The sequence below is a fragment of a genome, unplaced genomic scaffold, assembly GCF_019419815.1.
Source record: "Pyrus x bretschneideri cultivar Hongxiangsu unplaced genomic scaffold, Pyrus_bretschneideri_v1 Contig8, whole genome shotgun sequence".
Lineage (NCBI taxonomy): Eukaryota > Viridiplantae > Streptophyta > Magnoliopsida > Rosales > Rosaceae > Pyrus > Pyrus x bretschneideri.
In genome coordinates this window covers 554895-575896 of record NW_025999820.1, presented here as the reverse complement: position 1 = coordinate 575896, position 21002 = coordinate 554895, and the positions used below count along the sequence as shown (strand labels likewise).

General features: G+C 35.9%; 2 protein-coding genes across 3 annotated transcripts; one reads left to right on the top strand and one right to left on the bottom strand.

Moving 5' to 3' along the window:
- The first annotated feature begins 4683 nt into the window (after positions 1-4683).
- On the top strand, positions 4684-7473 carry LOC103938283 (axial regulator YABBY 1). Of its 2 annotated transcripts, none has more exons than XM_048575261.1 (7): positions 4684-5105; positions 5199-5363; positions 5573-5714; positions 6425-6473; positions 6656-6731; positions 6942-7016; positions 7190-7473. In XM_048575261.1, the coding sequence occupies exons 1-7, from the start codon at positions 4986-4988 to the stop codon at positions 7259-7261; spliced, it is 699 nt and encodes a 232-aa protein (XP_048431218.1). In that variant the 5' UTR covers positions 4684-4985; the 3' UTR covers positions 7262-7473. The 2 variants fall into 2 exon arrangements, with proteins under 2 accessions (XP_048431218.1, XP_009346562.2); XM_009348287.3 differs by having other exon boundaries at positions 4686-5105; positions 5576-5714.
- Positions 7474-15627: 8154 nt separating this feature from the next.
- Positions 15628-17822, bottom strand: LOC103938284 (protein GRAVITROPIC IN THE LIGHT 1-like). Its single transcript, XM_009348288.3, has one exon. The coding sequence runs from the start codon at positions 17650-17652 to the stop codon at positions 16153-16155; it is 1500 nt and encodes a 499-aa protein (XP_009346563.2). The 5' UTR covers positions 17653-17822; the 3' UTR covers positions 15628-16152.
- Positions 17823-21002: the final 3180 nt, after the last annotated feature.

Here is a 21002-nt window from a genome sequence, read left to right as displayed (position 1 = left end):
GTGCATGAAGGTGGATTTTGATAAATTTCAAACGTGTAAGAGAAATTACAGCCGTCTTTTTTCGGCAATGCCCAAAAGAACAAGTACATATTTTAATTAATTAGTTAATTGATGAGAAGAAAAGGATAAATGCACTAATCAAAATAAGATGTTTAGAAAAAATAAAAAAGGAAGTTCTGTGTTCCTGTGACCATGTCACTGACAACTACGTATCCCTGTGTTCATATATATGAGAGAGAAACATATGGAGTGAGTGGTCAAATCGGAAATGCAAAAGCTTTAATGCCTTTTGTGTGATTGTGTTATTATTGCGATAATAATTTGTTGGTGTATTAGCGTCCAAGGACTCCTAGACAAAGTCACAACAAGGTGGATGGATATCAGGATATGGATATACGCAAGGTTCTAAAAGACGTTAGACGCTAGTCGAGTGGCAGGTTAGGGCTTAGCGCCTAGGCGGCTAGGCGTTTGTCTAGTTCACGAGTTGGTTTTCATTCATAACCCTAGCTAGTTAGTAAAATTTTAATTAGCTAGTTACAATTATGCTAGAAGGATTAAGGTAGCTTGTGGTTAATTTTGAGAGTAGAAGTGGAAGAAATTATATGTTGAGAATTAATTTCACATCAGGGGAAGAAGGACCTTACATGTGCTTATAAGGACCTCTACATATCTTTTTTGTTGGAACCATAGTGTCCCACATCGGCTAGGAGGGAAGAAAGAAAGCACTTTAAATAGAAATACTCCACTCTAACTAAAATCGAGGCATTTTGTGATAAAACCCCACACCTGAGGATTGTGCAGGTGGTTAAGTGGGGACAATATCGGTCTTGTCAAAAGACGTTGTTTTCGAGAATTTTGGGTTTAAGAGTTAAGTGTTTAAGAATTATATTGAAAAATAATCAAATGAAAGTCTACAATAAACTAGTTTTGGACATAACTAGAGATTAGCACCAAAGGATATATATATATACACACACACACACATATATTCATTACCTACATGCGTGTGTGTGTGTGTGTATAGACGGTTCGGATCGTTGAAGTTCGATGTGGAATGAGCCCCACACCTAATCCTCATTTTTTGAAAAAAATAGGGATCGCTTTACATAAAGGGCATATATATATATATATATATATATATATATCGGGTCAGAGCGCAAGCTAGTGATGCTTTCGGCTACTGGACTCTCGCCATCTAGGGTGCGGCACTCCACCGCTTCGCCTAGCAGCACGACGCTTGTATTGCTCTCCCACAACCCCGTTTTCACGGTTTAGGCTGCTCCCATTTCGCTCGCCGCTACTACGGGAATCGCTTTTGCTTTCTTTTCCTCTGGCTACTAAGATGTTTCAGTTCGCCAGGTTGTCTCTTGCCTGCCCATGGATTAAGCAGCAGTTCGAAAGGTTAACCTATTCGGGAATCTCCGGATCTACGCTTATTTTCAACTCCCCGAAGCATTTCGTCACTTTTATATAAATAAGGATTTGAGTTACTAGACTTCACAACTTACAATATAGATCTTAAGATTTCATGATGCCATAACACAAGTTAGTTAATTATGTTGAGAGTAAATTTTACATCAAGCAATTCAGGAATCTTGAAGTACTTATATAAAGTTTCGTTACTTCCCTTGTTTTTTTTACTGATTTTACAGTAGAACCTTAACTTCTTGAAAAAAATGTCATAAACCAAATACTTTATTGATTTGAAGAGAGGAAAAGCTAAAAGAAGGCAACCAAAACTGAACTCAAAACCATTAAGAAACTTTTTATCAAATATCGGTGTACTTCAACCTTTTCTTTTTGAACCACACTACACGGCTAAAAACTCTATAACAGCTAGCTAGCGTTATCGAAAACGCTATCACAAGTGAGTATACAAGCTCAGGCTCTTCCACAGCATTTTTGAAACACTATAAAAAACTGATGTATTATAACGTACATGAATGCTATTATATAGATGGAAAGGACAACATTTTTAAAGTGCCACTATTTTGCTTGTATAGTGTTTTATATTTGATGTCAGTGAACAAATAGTAGAAAAATGAAACGCTGTAAAAATGTACAATGATAGTTATTCCGTCCCATAAATGGCTTTGTTCTATGCTAATACATTAGTTGGTATATACAACAATTATAATAGTCTACAAGTAGTTAAATTGTAAACCTTTTACAATTTTTAAAAAGTAGCATACATTGATCTCACCCAAATGAAGGAAGATATGAAGTGTGTTGCACCAATACAAAGTATCAAGTACTGCATTACACTAATGTTTAACATAGACTAAACAAGACCATATACTGTCCTAAAAAACAACTATGAAAAGGTACTAATATATCTTGTCCATATAAATTCGAACCTATTTAAGTATCTTTATAAATTTCGTATGTGATGTTATGAATTTATATATTCTATTTATAATATGTTCGCTTTTACTGTTTATGTGTGAGAAATTTTCACATTTATCACCTGACTTTTTATCTATTTGCGCATACTACATGAAGAAAACATTTTTACTAATAACCACATGATTAATTTTGACTTTTGTAGCAATATGAAACTTTCGTCAAATTCTGTCTATTATTCTGTTAAATCCTATCACATGGCCCTCACCTGGAGAAAATGTTTTAGCAAAATAATAGATGGAAGTTGACGAGAATTTCTCATATATAGTTAAAATATTACCCTCTAATTTCATAGATGTCAGGTTTTATAAAAAACTATCAATTATAGACAAAAACACGCTTAAATAGACCAAACTGCCCTAAACTGCTCTAAAAATTTAAATAAAATACACTGCACCTAAAATCATTAAAAATCCTTTTCATTCAAACTCACAACAAGACTGCTTACATGTCACCGGACCGCTCACCACCACAACCCTTTTCCCTCTGGCATGTGGTTATCCTTTCTCCTTCACATTGTGTTGAAATTTTCAATTAAAAAAATAAAAAAATAAATTAATTTTTGGTATTATACTTTCGGTATGCGCTGTAAACCTAACAAATCAAAAGGATATATATTGGCAAAGTTGAAGGAGGGTTTGGCTAATTGGGAAAGACGGCGGCATGTTGTCACCCGTTCTCTAATTATCAGGAGCTCTAACTTTTATCAAAAGGCCATCATAATTGTGTGTAAACAAACAAATTCTAGTTTTTTATTGCAAAAACATAAACATAAACATAAACATGACAAAAAAATATTTATGATTTCTTGGGGAGGTGGGGATGAGGCTGTGAGGTGTACGATAGTATTGTCAAACATCATGTTTTCATGGAAATGAATTCAGGTTCTTTTATAAACCGATGGAATTGCGATAATTTTATCTAATAGTATTTGGATTGAGGGTTATGTTGTTATTAACTTTGGAGGTATTGAAGTCTATTAAAGTGAAATGTTGGAAATAGTTGATAGTTTTTATATAAACTAACATTTGTAAAATTAAAAGGTAAATTTAGCCATATGATAAATTCTCGAAGTTGACAGAGGTGGCACATTGGTACAATTTACAAAACCAAGGTGGTCATTAGTAGAAATGTTTTCTCCATGCCAAGAGGCATTTATGTACAGATCAGATATTAGATACAATGTCAGATGATAAATGTACAAATTATTACCTCATGTATACATGTTATAATCTCTCATCCTTGTCTATTTTTCAATCAAATCCCATAATCTCATCCGCGATAGGGTTTCAGAACTGTTAAGTGCTGCTTGACTATAGATTTGGTACGAGGGCACTATCATACCACGCATGTTTTCTAGCTTTGAAATTGACATAATTTTATACAAATTACGGATAAATAGTCTGAGGAAAGCGGTTTCTAAAATAGAACACGTACCCAGTGGACCGAATAAAATTCCAACAATATCAAGGAGAAGACTGCAATCCCAACGAATTCTGAGTTGGCAATCTTAGATTGGACCTTCAAGGAGAGAACAGAAACAAAGCCAATTAAAATAGGTGCAGAGGAAGGTGCTTGGTAACCAAAGAGTTAACACTTTAACACAACATGTACAGTCGACGGAAAAATATAAGATTTGATTTGATAGATAGAATGGAAATTAATATATGGAATTGTAGAGAACCGAGGAGTAGGAGAGACAAATTAAAGGCCGTGAATTGATCACAACCTCTCTCTCTTAAATATTTAAGTGTGAAAACAACAGATGAATGAGCCAAAGCTAATCGCTCCCATGCACAAGTCCCTTTCTCTATTCCTCTCTCCCCCACCTCTGCCGCTTCTGCACCGTCTCTTTCTCTATCACACACACATCCTTTGGGAATGATAACCAAACAATTTTCTCATCTTTTATTTATTTATCTTTATAAATATGATCATGAAAAATAAAAACATCTTGGTACAGCGGCCTACTTGCTTAACAACTTGTATGAACCCAAAAACATGTACATGATCAGCTATAGCTGATATATATCCACATAGTAAATAATAACATGAGTAATAAATCTAACGACAATATATGAGTAATGCTAAGTAGATCACCTTTTTAGATTACATTTGTTTATCATGTGATGTGTCACCAATAGAAAATAAGTACGTTAATCAATAGTTAAGTAATAATCCAACCCTATATCAAAATATCTCATGCAAATTACTAAATGCAAAGTTTATACAAACTTGTCATAATCGAATTGATCTACAGACTTCTTACATGCAAAAAAAACTAAGTGATGAATGACTTCTTAAATAAAACAACACTCTCTAAGTCTGTAGATGTTCCATATACCCGGTCCCCAACCCAACTATATAATTAGTGCCATCTCTCTCTTTATTTTCTCTTTCTTCTCGTTCCTTAATAGTAACTCATCATCGACAATTCTCAAGCAGTGAGATCAGATCCAAAATCTGTCTACAACACATCATCAAAATCCCACTGATAGATCGATCAGTCAAAATCCCATCAATCAAATCACAAAATCAATATCATCATCATCATCATCATCATTTGAAATTAGAAAGAAAGAATGTCTTCAGCTGCAACCTCATCCACTGTCTTTAATTCACCGGACCAACAACAACACCTCCTCTCTCCCACCGATCAGCTCTGTTATGTCCATTGCAACTTCTGTGACACCGTCCTTGCTGTACGTACTCATCTTACTCTTACCTTACTTTAACAATCAATTTCCTGGGTTTTAAATGTATTAAAAAGTGTATATATTTGTTTATGTATGTAGGTGAGCGTTCCTTGCAGCAGTTTGTTTAAGACTGTGACTGTTCGATGTGGCCACTGCAGCAACCTTCTTTCCGTCAACATGCGTGCCCTTCTTCTCTCGCCTCCTAATAATAATAACCAACTTCACCTTCCACATCCTTTCTTCTCCACTCCTCACAATCTCCTTGTAGGTTTTCTTTTCTGGTTCATTACATGTATATAAATATGATTCGTTCTAATTGTACATTTGCATAGTAGTATAATTCATGCTCACATTTTGTAAGAATTTGTTAGGCAGCTGCTATTCAAATAAATTCTCAAATATTTTCATTTTGCTCACGGAAAAAGTATTATAAATATTGATGTTCTAATGGGATCATGTATATATATATAAAGCAGGAGGAGATCCGGAACACCCCATCAAACACAATCACGAATCACCAGCCAAATTATACAAATGAATCAGCCATGCCAATCCGAGGAGGAGGCTTTGATCATCATCAGGAGATACCTAAGCCTCCTGTAGTTGTCAATAGACGTGAGTGATATTTTTCTTCTTTTTGTACTATAAGCACACCACTACCTTTTCATGTTTTAGTTTAAGTCTCTTTTAGCGTAGTAGAACATCTTTTTCCCCTTCTTTCTGAATCCCTATCACTTTGATTAAGGTCTTTTTCGTAAAGAGCAGACTCTTTGCGAATCAAGAAAAAGTTCCAAAAGAAAAGCCAAGCTAACTTTTGAATGTTTGGGCTTACTCTTTAACAGTTCCCAATGTCTCTAGCAATTAGTTTTGTGTGTATGAGATCGAAAGAGAGGCAAGAATCTTTAGCACACATTTATTTCATGTGCATTTCTCCTTTCATGTTGTTCCAGACTTAGTTCTCAGTCTAGTGGCCGCTACTAATGCTCACTTCAGATCCACAACTATACGTACATTTCTTCTTTTCTAGCATTCTTCAAACAGTTTTGACTATTTCAAATCTGATCAGGGTCCATGTAGAGACCCTCAGATGAACACTATATATAGAAATATATATTTCTTCGATCATCTTGCTTTTATCTTGTTCTTAATTCTAATGTACAGAATTAATGGAAGTGGTGATATGAGAGGAACAAAATTTTAAAACGTAGTATCACATACTTGTCTATTAAAGGAAACACAAAGAAAAAACAAAGGCCAGCGAAGTGATTATAATGTACATCTGTCTGCTTTTGTCTCTCTGCGAAATGTCTACATTGGATGTCCAGCTCCGGAGAAGAGACAGAGAGTGCCATCTGCCTACAACCGCTTTATCAAGTGAGTGATTATACATAAACTAATACACAGTTATACTTAATTGCTTTCTATATATATAAATGTCTATGCTGTAATTACTTAGCTCTCTCTCTCTTTCTCTCTCTCTCTAGACACACACACACACACACACACACACACTCTTTCTTTCGAAGCATAACCATGAAATTGTTTATATTTTGCAGGGAGGAGATACAACGTATTAAAGCTGGAAATCCTGATATAAGCCACAGAGAGGCCTTCAGTGCTGCTGCAAAGAATGTAAGCTTTTAATAAGCTTCGGTTTCAACTTTAACCAGCTAGGGTTTCACTTTTCATAGCTACCATATGTGCAGATAACTAGCCAGCTAAGCCATTTAGGGTTCTTTTTAACAAATGAGAGTGGTTGTGTTGTTCTTTTGACTTTTAAAGGTTTTGAATGTTTTTGTTACTTGTTAATTTTGTGGGTATATTTGTTTTGTTTTCTCTCAGTGGGCCCACTTCCCTCACATCCACTTCGGACTTCTGCCTGATCAACCCGTGAAGAAAACTAACATCCGCCAGCAGGTATACCTCAACCCTAATCGATCTGAGCTTCTTACATGGAAACCCTAGTGACTGAACTAGTGCTATTACGCCTCTTTCATTCACTTGCAACGAAAATTAATGCACATGAAAAAACAAGTTTCGAAGGGTGTTTCAATTGGAAATTTATGAATTTGTATAATGAGTTTTTGCAGGAAGGAGATGACGTCCTCATGAAAGATGGATTTTTCAGTACTCCTGCCAATGTGGGTGTCTTCCCCTACTAAAAGGATCAGGGTTTATCTTATTTCGTGCCTCTCAACTTTATATAGTACTAGGGAATCTTATTCATATCCTGAGCTTTCTAATTATTAATTTCTAAAAATTTGGGTTGTGCATGGTTATATTACTAGCTAGTCGTCGATTGAAGAATTTGAAATCTATATGTTAATGGTAAAAACCCCATAAGAAAATTGAAAATGGACCGGTTTTTAATGAAGATATATATCTCAAGAATCAATTCTGTTCAAAGACCCATGTTGAAATGTTAATGAGTGACGAAAACTTTAGGAACACTGTAAAACCAACTGAAAATGGGTGGACTGATCCAGTTCATTATAAGTGCTTGCAAGGTTCTTTAGTTTTTAATACGGAATTTATACTTTCAACACATCTTCTCACTTGAGAAGTGGACATATATTGGATGATATGAGAGCCCCGTGATCTTTTAGGCTCTACACATAAATAACTACGTGCTTTGAGTACATGAAGAATGTGAACATCTATCCTATACCAATTGGCAATAGAAATAGCTAGGTTCTTTTACAAACTCCTGCTCCAATGACACTTTTGGTTATATACATGAAATGTTTAGTTTTTCTGACCTCCTTGTAACAAGAGAAAAAGTATATATCTATACCCATTTTTATAATTACTGTTTATAAGCATTTTCAAGTCCACTATGAAACAGACAAAATTTGGATTTCAATTACAGACATACACTTCATCAAGTTGGACACCCAGTATTTCCGAATTTCTTTTCCAATGTTGTTCTCTCTTTTGTTTCATTTGAAGCCTAAGTGCTATGAGGCTTCAAATTAAAAATGAAAAAGAAAGATGGTGTTATGAGGCTTTGGCACTATACATATTGTTGTACCTTCTAATTACCATAGGCTTACTCTGCTTAGAATCTTCAAAAATAATGAGATGTATGTGTCTTTATTATCTTACAGGGTATATATAGAGTGTTATCAACACACCCAGTTTTACCTCTCACACACATCATTCAATTTTCGGCCGTTAAATTGAATAAATTGAAAAAGATTAATAAGCAAAAATTAACAAGAATGTGTGAGAAGTAAAAATGTGTGTGAATTTCACTACCCATAGTATATTGCTTCCATCCCAAGGGCATAGGGCAGCTGGACACGGATATTGGGTACCCAAACTCATGGCGATTAGTAAATTAGCTTGCCCTTGATATGAGCATGCTATGCATATAGGCTTCACCAACTACGTATGCAGCTACTGATAAAAAATGGGCCAAGCCTCAAACATCTTTGAAATTTTTTAGCTATTTATATATTTATCTCAAAAAAAAAAAAAAAACAGAAAAAAAAAACGATATTAGCTCTTCAAAGTAAGATGATGTATAATTGTTGTCCCTAAAATGTACAAAGCTTATGTGGCGCGCATGCCGAGTAACTATTGAGATCTTTCTTGTGAATGCAGGCGTGCCAACTCATGGTAGAGATTGGTGCAGCGAGTAGAGTAGATGTGTTGGTGGTGTCAAACCCACTGCTAACTTCTTAACTTATCGATTACGACCGAGAAAGGAACACTTTTGCCCTATGGTTCTAGAACTTGAAGACAAGGTTACTTAATTCATTGGGAAGTTCAGGATCTTCTGCACTAGGTTTGGCAGCTTTAACTATATTTCTTGGAGTATCGGCTTGTGCAGCCAAATGACATTTATTGATTCTAGACGAGACAATAATATGAACTTTTTCAGCCGAAGTAACTAACTAGTCCACATAACAGCCTACCAACTAAAATGGGTGACCATTAAAATTGCACACTTTTTTTCTGCCAGAAAACATGCTATGTGCCCCCCTGATTTTCTTATGCATCGGCATGAATAGCCGAATTGTTAAGAAAATAAAAGTTATTATTTTCCTCGCAAATGAAAACAAAAATGGCCAAACCATAATGAAGAGGAGGCCAACAATGCTTTATTCTGAGCCAAGATCGTTCGATGTCGAGTCAAGATCATTTGATTTCGAGTTGAGATCTTTCGATACCAACGTTTTCAACTTTTTTTTATTTTGCTACAAGCAGAGTAAAGAATCATCTCCAAATATTCTTGACTCGGCCAAATATTTTCGATTCTTCGCCGCCAAATGCGTTGAACTAGTATGCCTCCTCTCCCGAGCATAATTACTTGATCGAGGCTTTTAATTTGAACAACTCATACGAACAGGATCGCTTCATAGCAGCTTTATCTCCAATAATCATATCAATTGGCATGGTTTTTGTGTCTGAGGCCATGTTTGACAAATCAGCTTCTAAGCCAAATTCTAAATTCGTTTCAGAAACTTTTTCTTCTAAACCAACCAAGTTTTTAGTTTCGAACAAAAGAAAAGGAGACCTATCTTTTTCTTCTAAGCTAGACAACTGTTCCGCCTCAACCAAGCGAATAAACAGCCTAACTTCTTCTTTGGTCAAATTGACAATCTTCTTGAGCCGAAGCTTGATTAGGGCAAAGCAGAAAATTGTCCCCCCATCCTTTTGATCTAACTATACTCCAAATGGAATTGATTTATACCCAAGAACAAAAGGAAAGTGCTCATCATCTAACCATGATTAAAATGGGTTCTATGTTTTTTTATCCATTGGTCTTATGAGGTAATGTGAGCTTTCATTTCTAACATCTCAAAGAAGGATTTCCTCATCTCTTCATGTCCATAAAAAATCTTCTCTCTTTTGCATGTGCCTTTCTAGTTGAACTTTAATCTTGTCCAGTTAGCTGAATTGAGCCAAATTGGAACATTGAAACATTATTTGAACTTCACAATTTTTAGCAATGTGGTCACACTGAGTGTGCAAAATGTTATCCAAAAAATTACAAAGCTTACGTGGCGCGTAGGCTGAGCAACTATTGAAGTAACTATGTCTTTTTCGTGAATGTTGGTGTGACAATTCACGACCGAGGTTGGTCGGGAGAGTAAAGTAGATGTGGTGGTGTTGTCAAATGGGCTACGTGCTGACTTCTTTATTTATCGATTACAGTCGAGGAATGAACACTCTCGGCCTAGGGTTTTAGAACTCGAAGACAAGGTTACTTAGTTCATTGCGAAGTTCAGGATCTTCTACATCAAGTTCAATTGCTTCAACCATATTCGTGAGAATATAATTACGCCAAATAGTATTAGGCTGTAGGCCCAAAAATACTCAAAGGAGATGAGTGCCTTTGTAGTGAATGTCTTTCGACCGTCTGAATGCCAAACTCTGTAATATAATTGCGAGTAACCCCTCATAGAACACCTTATTTTACAAAGGAAGCTAATGAAGTGACCTCTTTCGATGAAAGAATAAAAAATTCTTCGCTGGTTGAGACTTGGATTAGTTATACGGCCAATTAGTTTTGTTTAACCAAACTGAAAGTACTCCTAAGCCGATTAGTACTACGGCTGCAGTGATGTTCCACCGAATTGAATATGTTGCCGGTTTGTCAACCTAGTGATATTTAACCAAACTGAATATGTGTGGACAGAGGTGTTAGGATAACTTTCTCGAGGTTGTGGAAGATTTCGTGTAGAGCGTTTGTGTTTGTGTTTTGAGTTGAAAGGGCTTTCTACATCGCAAATCCACATGTACTTAGAGGAAAAAAAAATTCTTAATGGTCCTGTTTGCCGAGTTGCAAAATTTTAATAATATTCCAATTCCTTGTAACATTCTCTGAATTTGCTCAGAATTATTCTCGGTTGAAACTCTATCATTGCCAAGTCTCACCCCTTTGACTAGAACTCTAAACATAGACTTATTATGTGACTAATTCATTCTTTGTCCAGTCAGCCACAAGTTTTCATCCTTAGAATAATTCTATTCGAATGTTATCAAAACCCATCTTGACTCTCCAATAATCCTATCCCATCTGGAACTTGACCAAGCCATCAACATCTTGCTACTAGATCGAGTAATTCTCTATTGGGCCTAGGTTTGTAGCCACCTTTCTAGGCTGACTTCAAATTGGCCGAAAATGTGAATTTCAGGCTCAAACAATAACTCAAATGCCAAGTATCATATTTAGACCTAAAATCCTAGCACAAACAAAAGTAGGAAATCAGCACACTCAATGAACCTAGAAAATTAGGTAATATCGTAAGATTCCCTCCAATGCTTTATAAATGAGGTTGAACTGAAATAACACTAAAAAAATTTCAAATTTTTATTTGATTCTTTCATTGCAAACCCCCCCAAATTAAATTACAAAAAACCAAGCACCATATTTGCAAAATATACATTAAAAAAAAAATTGAGAACTGAACAAAATTCTTTACAATCTCTGTTGATTTTGTCTCTTGGATGGAGGAGGACCCACCATGGCTCTCCCCTTTCCTAAGTGCGAGCAGAGGTTTAAGTATCAATTTATTTATTTTTCATTAAAAAAATCAATTAGCAATATGAGAAGTAACTAAATTTCTTATAAGCGCATGTAAAGTATCTTCATTACCAGATGTGATATTGATACTATTAACAAAAATGAGGCCAAAGAATCATGAACGTATCTTAAATTGAATGCCAATAGGATAAGATTTGTGAAAAAGAAGGAATATCCGCTTTTGTAAAGCTGCAGTTTGATTGAAGTGTAGAAGAAGATGATCACAAAATTTCCCAACACTATGACAAAAGCTCAATATGAAGCTAATGCCACATCCAAAGCTGCAACAAATTGTCGGTCAACAACCGCCCATTACAAGCTGTTCAACCATTTTCTACATAAGGCATGACATGAGAAACAATGATAAAGAATCTTCAGCTAAACAATATTGGACGTGTCCAAAATAAGAATCATTCATATGCCATATCCAGGGAGTAAATTTTTTGAATGTTTTTCGAAAGATGAAGAAGAGCGGAAATAACTCCATTGGGAAGAGACCAAGCATGAATAAAGTAATCAAAACTTGGAGTGCAAAGATATTATGACAACCTCCCCAGTACTAGAGATCATCGACGCCTTAAGATTGTTATTATGCTGAAAAAAAGAGATCTTAATTATACTCCACTGAAAAGAACTGTAGAAAAAGGAGCATATTGAACCCCTTCAAACTGAAGCTTTCTTAGAGGATTTTAGCAATTGAATATTATCGCTAAAGAACATGTGACAAAACCAATCAAAGCCAGAGAGGAAGAAGAGACTACACCACAAACCACGTTCCTCTTTTTGGCTTGCAACAAGAACTACAAGCTAATAGAGACACGCCTCCTTTTAAAAGGATACCTAGACGAAAAGAAATTTCTAATGCAACCTTGAACCACATGAAATAAATTGGAAGGCGAAGCATAAATTTCAATACAAAAAGGCTTCCACGGAGGGTTTTCAATGCGGAAGACAATAATACAGTTTGCTATGAAAAAGGTGACTTCACTTAGCTTCATTGCCGGTATCACTTCGATCCATCCAGATTATCAGTTGCAAGAGATTTAATAGAGATAGGCGCGCGGTGTGGGGGTGGGGAGGGGAACACAGTAAAATCCTAAGCATATAATTTAACTACAATATAAACAGGTTAATGGGCGTGTATACGTATGTCCAACAACAAATACCATCTTTTCTCTCAAACTCTCATCGACTCCTTTCTTAATCTCTCTCGCCAAATCCTTTTCAACCACTCTAACCATCATGATTTCACTTATCCAAGCTCCCACGAGTTGCAAAAACTAAAAAAAAAAACATGGGTTCAATATTTTCAGAATTTTAGATGCCCAATTCATTTTGATTCAGAGGAAATCATTAAATCTTCTAGAAAATTGGAAGACGAACGAAGCAATTGTACAAATGGACAAATCCATGCAACCATTATTGGAACTCATATGGCTAATAACGTAAGGTGCATAACGCACATCATGCACATGACGCGCTCATCCCATTTATGAAATAACGCACATCATGCACAAGACGCGCTCATCCCATTTTTGAAGCAATTGTTCGTTGATTCGAGCTTTGATTCGACGAGATTCAAATCTAGCATGGCTGGATCTGGTGGGAGTGAGCTACGAGCTACCAATTTTTTTTTGGAGATAACTTCAATTTCTGTAAGACCAAGATGAAAACCATCTTCAGGTCTCATGAATTCTAGAATTTGGTTGAAAAGGGTTTTGAAATTGAAGGAAGGAAATCTCTCGGCTGAGGAGAAGAAGCTGATGCGAGAGAATACTGTCAAAGATGCAAGAGCAGTTGGTATCATTCAAGGAGCCGTTTCAGATGAATTTTTCCAGAATTGCCAATCAGGAAACTGCCAAGTTAATCAAGGACATCTTGAAGCAAGAATTCATTGGAGATAAGCAAGTGAGGTTAGTTAAATTACAAGGCCTTAGATGTGAATTTGAATACACACGTACGGGTGAGGATGAATCTCTTCATGTGTACTTGGTTTAACTGTTTGATTTGATTGACCAAATGAAGGGTAACGGTGAAGAAATAAGTCATCAATGAGTTGTGCAATAATTGTTGATAAATTTTCCTAAGTCTTATGATAGCATAACTTCTGTGATTGAAAACACCAAAGATTTGGAGACTATGGACGCACGGGATGTTGTGGCTATACTAAAAGGATATGAACAAAGGTTGAGTAGGCATAGTAAGAATAACACAGAAAAGGCATTTTCTATCATGGACATCGCATGTAAGCAAACTGGCAGGTTTGATGATCAAGCTAGTAATGCAAAGTTTCAGAAGAATTTTAAAACCAAGGGGACGCAGTGGCCTAACAAGACCAATGCTCCTGTGAAGCAATGGCAAGGTAACAATGTTGCTAAGGTGCCTTATAAAAGTTGTGATACGCTATACTATGGAAAGTGCTGGAACAAGGGAAAAGCCCAAATGTCACAAGTGCAGTAAATTTGGCCATATTGCTAAAGACTGCAATCTCAACAAGTCTGTGCAACAAGTGAATTTTTCTAATCAGGCAGAAGAGACAGGAAACCTGTTTTATGCAAGTCATGCTACTGCTGCAAAGAATAAGAGTGATGTATGGTATATAGATAGTGGGTGCAACAATCGTTTGACCCCTAGAGAGGATTTGCTGGTGGATATAAACAGAAATATTAAAGCTAAAGTGCAAGTAGGCACTGGAATACTTGTAGAGGTCATTAGAAAAGGCTCACTGGTAATTGAAACAATGAAAGGAAAAAGGTACATAAGGGAAGTTATGTTAGTTCATGGAATTGTTGAAAATTTGCTGAGCGTTGGCAGATGACTAAACATGGTTATTTCTTACTATTTGGAGATTACAAGGTGGACGTTGTTGGAAAAATTAGGGTTTAATTGCTATATTAAATCACACAGCTATAAAATCAAGAAATAATTCATACAATTATATATCAAAGTAATGCATGCACATGAGTTACCAACTTGAAATGAACATTACATAATGGATTAGAAAAACCTGAAAATTCGGTCAAGGTAAATGTTGGACACTTTGTCCTTAAGACAAGTTTGTGAAGGTGTTGCTTAAGGTGGATCTTAGATCTTGTTGAAGAGGGTTCTGACAGTGAACCATGAAGAAGACAACCATATCCTAGTCGATTATGAAAAGTTGTTGAAAATGTGTTTTCACTGTGGTATAAGGAGGCTGGAGGGGCATGTTTGTCTTGAGGTGGATGCGGATGATGGTTGCTTCATGATAGATAGAGCCTTTGAGGATGAGCCTATTGTCTTTCCTGAAGACATAGTGGTGGATGAGGATATTAAGGCTAATCTTCAAAAGGAGGATGAGTTTAATGAAACTGAGGAACCAGGTCAAAGAACGGAGGAGGAGGGCTGGACCACGGTGGTCCCCAAGTGGAAGAGGGTCCGTGAGGAGGATGCTGCAAAGAGGCTGGTCCCAGTACCTGGAAGAACTAGATTAATCAAGTGTATTGTGTGGAATTGTAGGACTGGTAGGTCAGAATTTAGGAGTGATTTTAATTATCTATGTAGCTTCGGAAAATTGGACCTTTTTTCCGTTTAGTGCAAACTGAGGTTGCTTTGGATAAGGTCCCAGGAAGGCTTTTTGAAAAATATTTTTGAACAATGTTTTAGCCATTACCCTGATGGAAGGGCATAGGGTTTAACCATGATCGTTCAAATAGGGGGTTTTAAGAATCCTATCCAATAGTCCAATGGACATTGTGTGTCTAGGTAACAACTTTCTAAGCCATGACTAAGAGTTTAAAAGCAATCAAAAGACTTGCATGTCACGGTTTCATTGCCCCTTGCTCTTTGTCCTACCACGCTTGCATGAGGTAGGCAGAGAGAAAAGTGCAAAGAAACCAGTAACACGTGATGAGATAGGCAGAGAGAAAGCGGGTAATGAAACCGCATCAGGTCAGTTTCTCTCCTGCGGCTTAGGGTGGATACACAACATTCATTAGACAACGCACAAGAAAAACATAAGCACAATTATCCTTACATTTACATTGCAAAAGTATACCTAAATGACATCAGGGAACAAGATAATGTATTTGTGAGATAACATTGTAGTTGAAATGTCAGGAATTTCTTTTTTTTTTTTTTTTTTTCCAATAATAACAGAACTAATTAGGAATTTGGATTGAATTTGGATTGACAACTTGCCAGTGTATTTGTGTCGGAATTAACGAAAAAAGAGAGACAAAGGTTCTATACAGTTGATTCTACGTAGAAAACCATATACAAAGAAAAATCAAAGTCACAAACCAGGTAACACGTATCTGTGGAAAGAGGTTCAGTATCATACAAGACAACAGCATCTTCATCGTATGCATATTACAGAGTTTCCGTCCTGAGCATAGTAACCGATACATCCTTCAATTTACCTCCAACTTACATATTTCGAATTCCACCCGACAATCCAAGCATGTAAGATCAACACACTAATCCTGGTCACCTCCTGTCTTGCCTATATCATTATCATAAACAGCAGAGCTTGACTTGCAACTACTCTCTACATTTTAACCCAGTTAAATATACCTGGGATTGAATTACTGTCCTCCCAATCTTAAAACCCGGAACCACTGTAAACCCAACTTTCGTCCTGGCTTTACCTGGTAACAACAATCTCCTAGTGACATCTTCCATATAAACCATTGAAAAATCTACGCCTCTTTCCACTTGGAATATCTCAACTGCCGGATCAAAAGAATACGCCAACTTTTGGAGCATCCATATGGAACTCGCCATGCTAATGAATGATTCATAGAATACACTCAAAGACCTCCATGAACTCAACACAACTTGGTTTTGATCCAGATTACTAAAGATTGAAGATTCCATAGTGGGGTGGATGATCTCTTGATACTTGCTCTCACAAAATCTGGAAAACTTACAATTTTGATTCCTACTTAACAACTCCATTGGATTGCTCGACGCATGCTCAAGCAACTGCTTCAGAGAAGCATTATTCATATCCACATCCAGACCGTGCCCATTACACGAAACTTCTTCCTCATCCAAACCAAAACCTTTCGAATCGAAACCTTTGAACATTCCCAAATAAACATATGACAAGAAAGTGTACCGATTATGCGCTCTTTTAACATAATCAACATCCGGATGAACCAAATTAGCAGCCAAATCTAAATCCCACTCAGCTTTCTCCATCAAAGTTATCAAAATCTTAGTAAATCTGCGTGTTAATCTACAAGCATCATGCAAAAATGAATCGAAAACTCTAACTGACAACAAAACTTCACAAGACGAATTCAAAGTAGCGGATAACCTCTTAGACAATTTCACATTAGACTTTTGAATCTCACCCAATTTTTTCCGCAGGTCCGTAACTTCATTGTCCTTTTGATCTATCTCTGTCTGCAACCTGTTCGACATTGTTCCCAAAGTCCTGAGCTTGCTCTGATTCTCCTGCACCTGAGCTTCCAAGCAGGACCCGATTGGCAAATTAGAACTCGAATCCCAACTCGTACAAAAATCTCTGTAAAACTGCTTGAATTCCGAGAGCCTCTGGAGGTGAGAGACGAGAGCTCGATCAGCCGCCGTCACATTTTCTTCCACAAAGGGCACATGGGCAGTCTGCAATTGCAGGTAAGAAGCTTCAAACGACGAAACAGTGGCAAAAATGGACGAAATCAGAGTCTGGGTCATCTGGGTATTCATGGGTCGTATCCGGGTCCGGCTCAAAGGTTTCGAAACCGCCAAAACCTCCGGTTTTTTCAGCTGGGTCTCGCTCGAAATCGGCTTTTCCGGCGTCAACTCTATCTCCGGAGCGTTGCAGTTCGCCGCCGCCGTGTCCGGTTTAATAACGACGACCTTCTGGTCCGTGATGACCTCTTCGGCAGAGTCGAGCAGCGCGAAGCTGTCGGCGTCGTCGGCTTCCTCCTCGGCGAAGAACTCGAACGTCTTGGTCTTGAAAGCCAGAGCGAATTTCTGAAACATTTCGGAGATTTGTGGAGGCTTCGACGTGCCGTCGTCCATTTCAGGCATTTTTTCTCTTCTCTCTGTTTGTTGGTTGCTTGATTTCAGATAAAATTGAATCGAAAGTTTCAATATTCTGCAAGCAAATAATTCAGAGAGAGTGAGAGCGTGCTGTGGTGTGGAAGTGCTTTGAATGTCTTGGAAGGAAGGTATGTGCGAGCGTGCTGTGGTTTGGTGCTCTACTGCTTTTTTATTATTTATTATCATTTCATTTTTTGTTAATTTTTCTGTTTAATTTCAATGTCCATCAATTTTCAGATAGAATTGTAGCAATAGTTCATTAACTTCAATTAAAGCAATAGTCAATTAACTAAAAATTTATGATCCTTGGTTTCTTGACTTATTAAAACATTTTGTTATAATTCTTTTTGTCAACTCCATTAAAACTTCTATCAAAATGAATCACGTGTCACGTGATGCTGAATTAAAGGGCAAATATAAAAAATTAAATGAAAAAAGTATAGTAATGGTCTCTCAATTTTAACCCAATTAGAGAAATGATCTCTCAATTTTAATCCAATTGTAACAATGATCCATCAACTTTAACCCAATTGTAACAATGATCCTTCCAATATGAGTCATTCTGATAGAATTTCGTTGAAGTTGACCAAAACGACTATTGCTACAGTTTTCTGGGTTTGTTTTTGTTATAATAAAATGTTTATTTTTCATGCTCCTTGCTAGATCTCCTAGTTATGCTGACTTTTCAGATTTTGGTAACGGCAACGGTAACAAACGCGACGGTGAATAGCATAACTTGCGGGGTAGTTTGGTCAACGACGGACCAATGGTGATGTTTGGACTTTGGATCAGGTGGAGAAGTTGGAGAGTTGACACTTTGGCTGCATCCATTATTTTCTTCATTTTTTTGTCACCATGAAACAAAAAGATTTCACTAAATCATGTAGATTCAATGTTATTGACTGTCAATTACATTTGTGTTTGGTTTCTCTCTTAAAAAAAAAAATCATTTCTCGCATAAAAATTAGGTGACGGAATTTCAGTCGAATCTTTATTATCTAATGTTTGACGCATATTTTCAATTCAAATCCCAAAAGCATTATATGATTGCTGCATCTCGCAACTAGTAAGTAAATCTAGTAAGTTATGAGTCGAACTTCTTCTTTATGATACGATTGTGCTAGGGAAATTGATCGCATTAATATTCGCACTATGGTTAATTATGCACAATTTGGGAAGAGGCTACGTGCACTTGGTAAATCCAAGCAATCATAGAAGGGAGTGTTTGTTGGGATTTGTAGATCATATGTGATTTGAAATGAGGATGGTGAACCCTAAATATTAATTAAGCACATAACTTCTACGTTGTTCAATTGATACAAATATGGTCCATCATGTGACTCACCCTAGGGATTCAGGAATGTGATCCATTTGTTACTTTCATTGGGAGATTTTTTTAGTGTATTTGGAATACAAAGCGATACATTACGTGTTATAATACAAATAGAAAGACAATGAAAGTTTATCTTCTTTCTACTTATATAATAACACGTGATATACCACTTTATGTTTTGTAGACATAAAACTCTCGTCCTATATACACCTAAAGAAAATCATAACAAGTTAATTAATTAAGCCAAAGATCAAGTTTAAAGGAGTAAACAAACATGTGTGAATAAAAAAAATGTAAATTTACTGATATTCTTCTCACTAACATTGCTAGTAGTATGTTTTTGCATTAAGGAAAATGATTATCATGCTTTTTTTTTCCCTAAATTTTTATACAACGAATGTGCTATCCACATATCATTTTTTACTTCTCACACATTCCCTGTTAATTTCTGTAGTTTAATCTTCTTTAATTCAATCGATTCAACTGCCACAAATTCAAAAAGTATGTATAAAGTAAAAAATTATGTATAAATAGTACACCTCTTATACAATACCAATTTATTCTCTACTAATAGCTCAAATAAACCGAAAGAAAATTAACGGACAATTTTAAAGGGTGGTGTACAAAATGAACAAAAAGTCTGCATAAATTATTTTCCGAAATCAACTGCTTCCATGGCTCGAGAAACCATTGCTTTTCCAACTTTTCAACAAGTGTGTGGGTTTAAATATGAATTCAAGATGACCCCATCATCGATAAAGATTAGGCAGCATAAATTCTGGGCTGGTCTTTCACTATACTTTACGTTGTTAAAGTCATCTCCAATGAAGATGAATAAAAGTTCAAAAACTAATAAATCTAAATTATAAATTTAAAACTAATAAATTATTAAATAGGTAATGTTTGATCATTTCAGTTGAAAATAATATATAAATATAATCTGTCATTGTTCATTTAAAAATATTTTTTTTCAAGACTTTAATTATGAACGAAATTATATTTACTTTTATGACATGGTAGGTGAATGGCTTTACATGAAAAAGAAAAAAGAGAAAAAGAAGAAAAGGTTGGTATTGTTGTCATTGCGATGGTATCTTGTACAATGTAGGGGATCAAACTTTCACTGCTGTAATGATGAAAAGACACTATTTAGTGACATTGCATGTCTTGCAAGTTTCCTAGCCTCTACTCTCTCGTCTCTCTTTAGGAAGGCAATCATTATAGCTTTTATGTTACCTTTGTGTGTTTGCTGTGCTTTTGACGGACAAGATTTAGTGGGTTCCCATTCTTTATTTCGGCTACAAATGGAAACGGAATATTTTTTTCTTACCGACCTCACTTAATCACGATCCTTGATATACTATTTATTATCGTTTTATGATTTTAAATTTTAAATTTTATATACTTAATAAATAGAAATTTTAAAATTTAAAACCATTCAATAATGATAAATAGAGTTATGAACAATAACCAGTGCACTCAAATGAAAATGAGCATAGACATGGTCTTGAATATATATATATATATATATATATATATATTTTTTTTTTTTTTTTTGTCTCCTTAAAAAGGCATTTCAGTTTTTTCCTGCTCATCATCGTGCGATTTATCAATGTCATGAATTGAACTCAAAATTTGCATGTGGAATACGAGCCAGCAATTCGTCCTTAACCACTAAGTTACCCTGTAGTGGTTGGTCTTGAATATATTATTGGCAACATGTTAAAATGAAGCCTAATTGACGTATAAATGTATTAGATGAGCTCAATCTAAATGCAATAGATAAGGTGGCGTAGTAAATTAAATAGATATTAGATTGTACATAATTGGACAAAAAAAATGGATTTGGTCTTAGCTGACTCAAGAGATCAAAGTTGTAGAAGAATCATAAACTTATTAGAGTTTGAAGGCTTTACCTTAATCAAGTACATCATTAGCATTGCAATTTAGTAATATTTTCTTTTAGAGTAAATGACAAAAAACTACATCAATTATTGGTTTTACG

Bases quoted from the DNA above. Each gene is read 5' to 3' on its own strand.
- LOC103938283 (XM_048575261.1), top strand. From the start codon at position 4,986: ATGTCTTCAGCTGCAACCTCATCCACTGTCTTTAATTCACCGGACCAA. The intron at 5,715-6,424 runs GTGAGTGATATT...TTGGATGTCCAG, and splicing joins TCCTGTAGTTGTCAATAGAC to CTCCGGAGAAGAGACAGAGA. The intron at 6,732-6,941 runs GTAAGCTTTTAA...GTTTTCTCTCAG, and splicing joins TCAGTGCTGCTGCAAAGAAT to TGGGCCCACTTCCCTCACAT.
- LOC103938284 (XM_009348288.3), bottom strand. From the start codon at position 17,652: ATGCCTGAAATGGACGACGGCACGTCGAAGCCTCCACAAATCTCCGAA.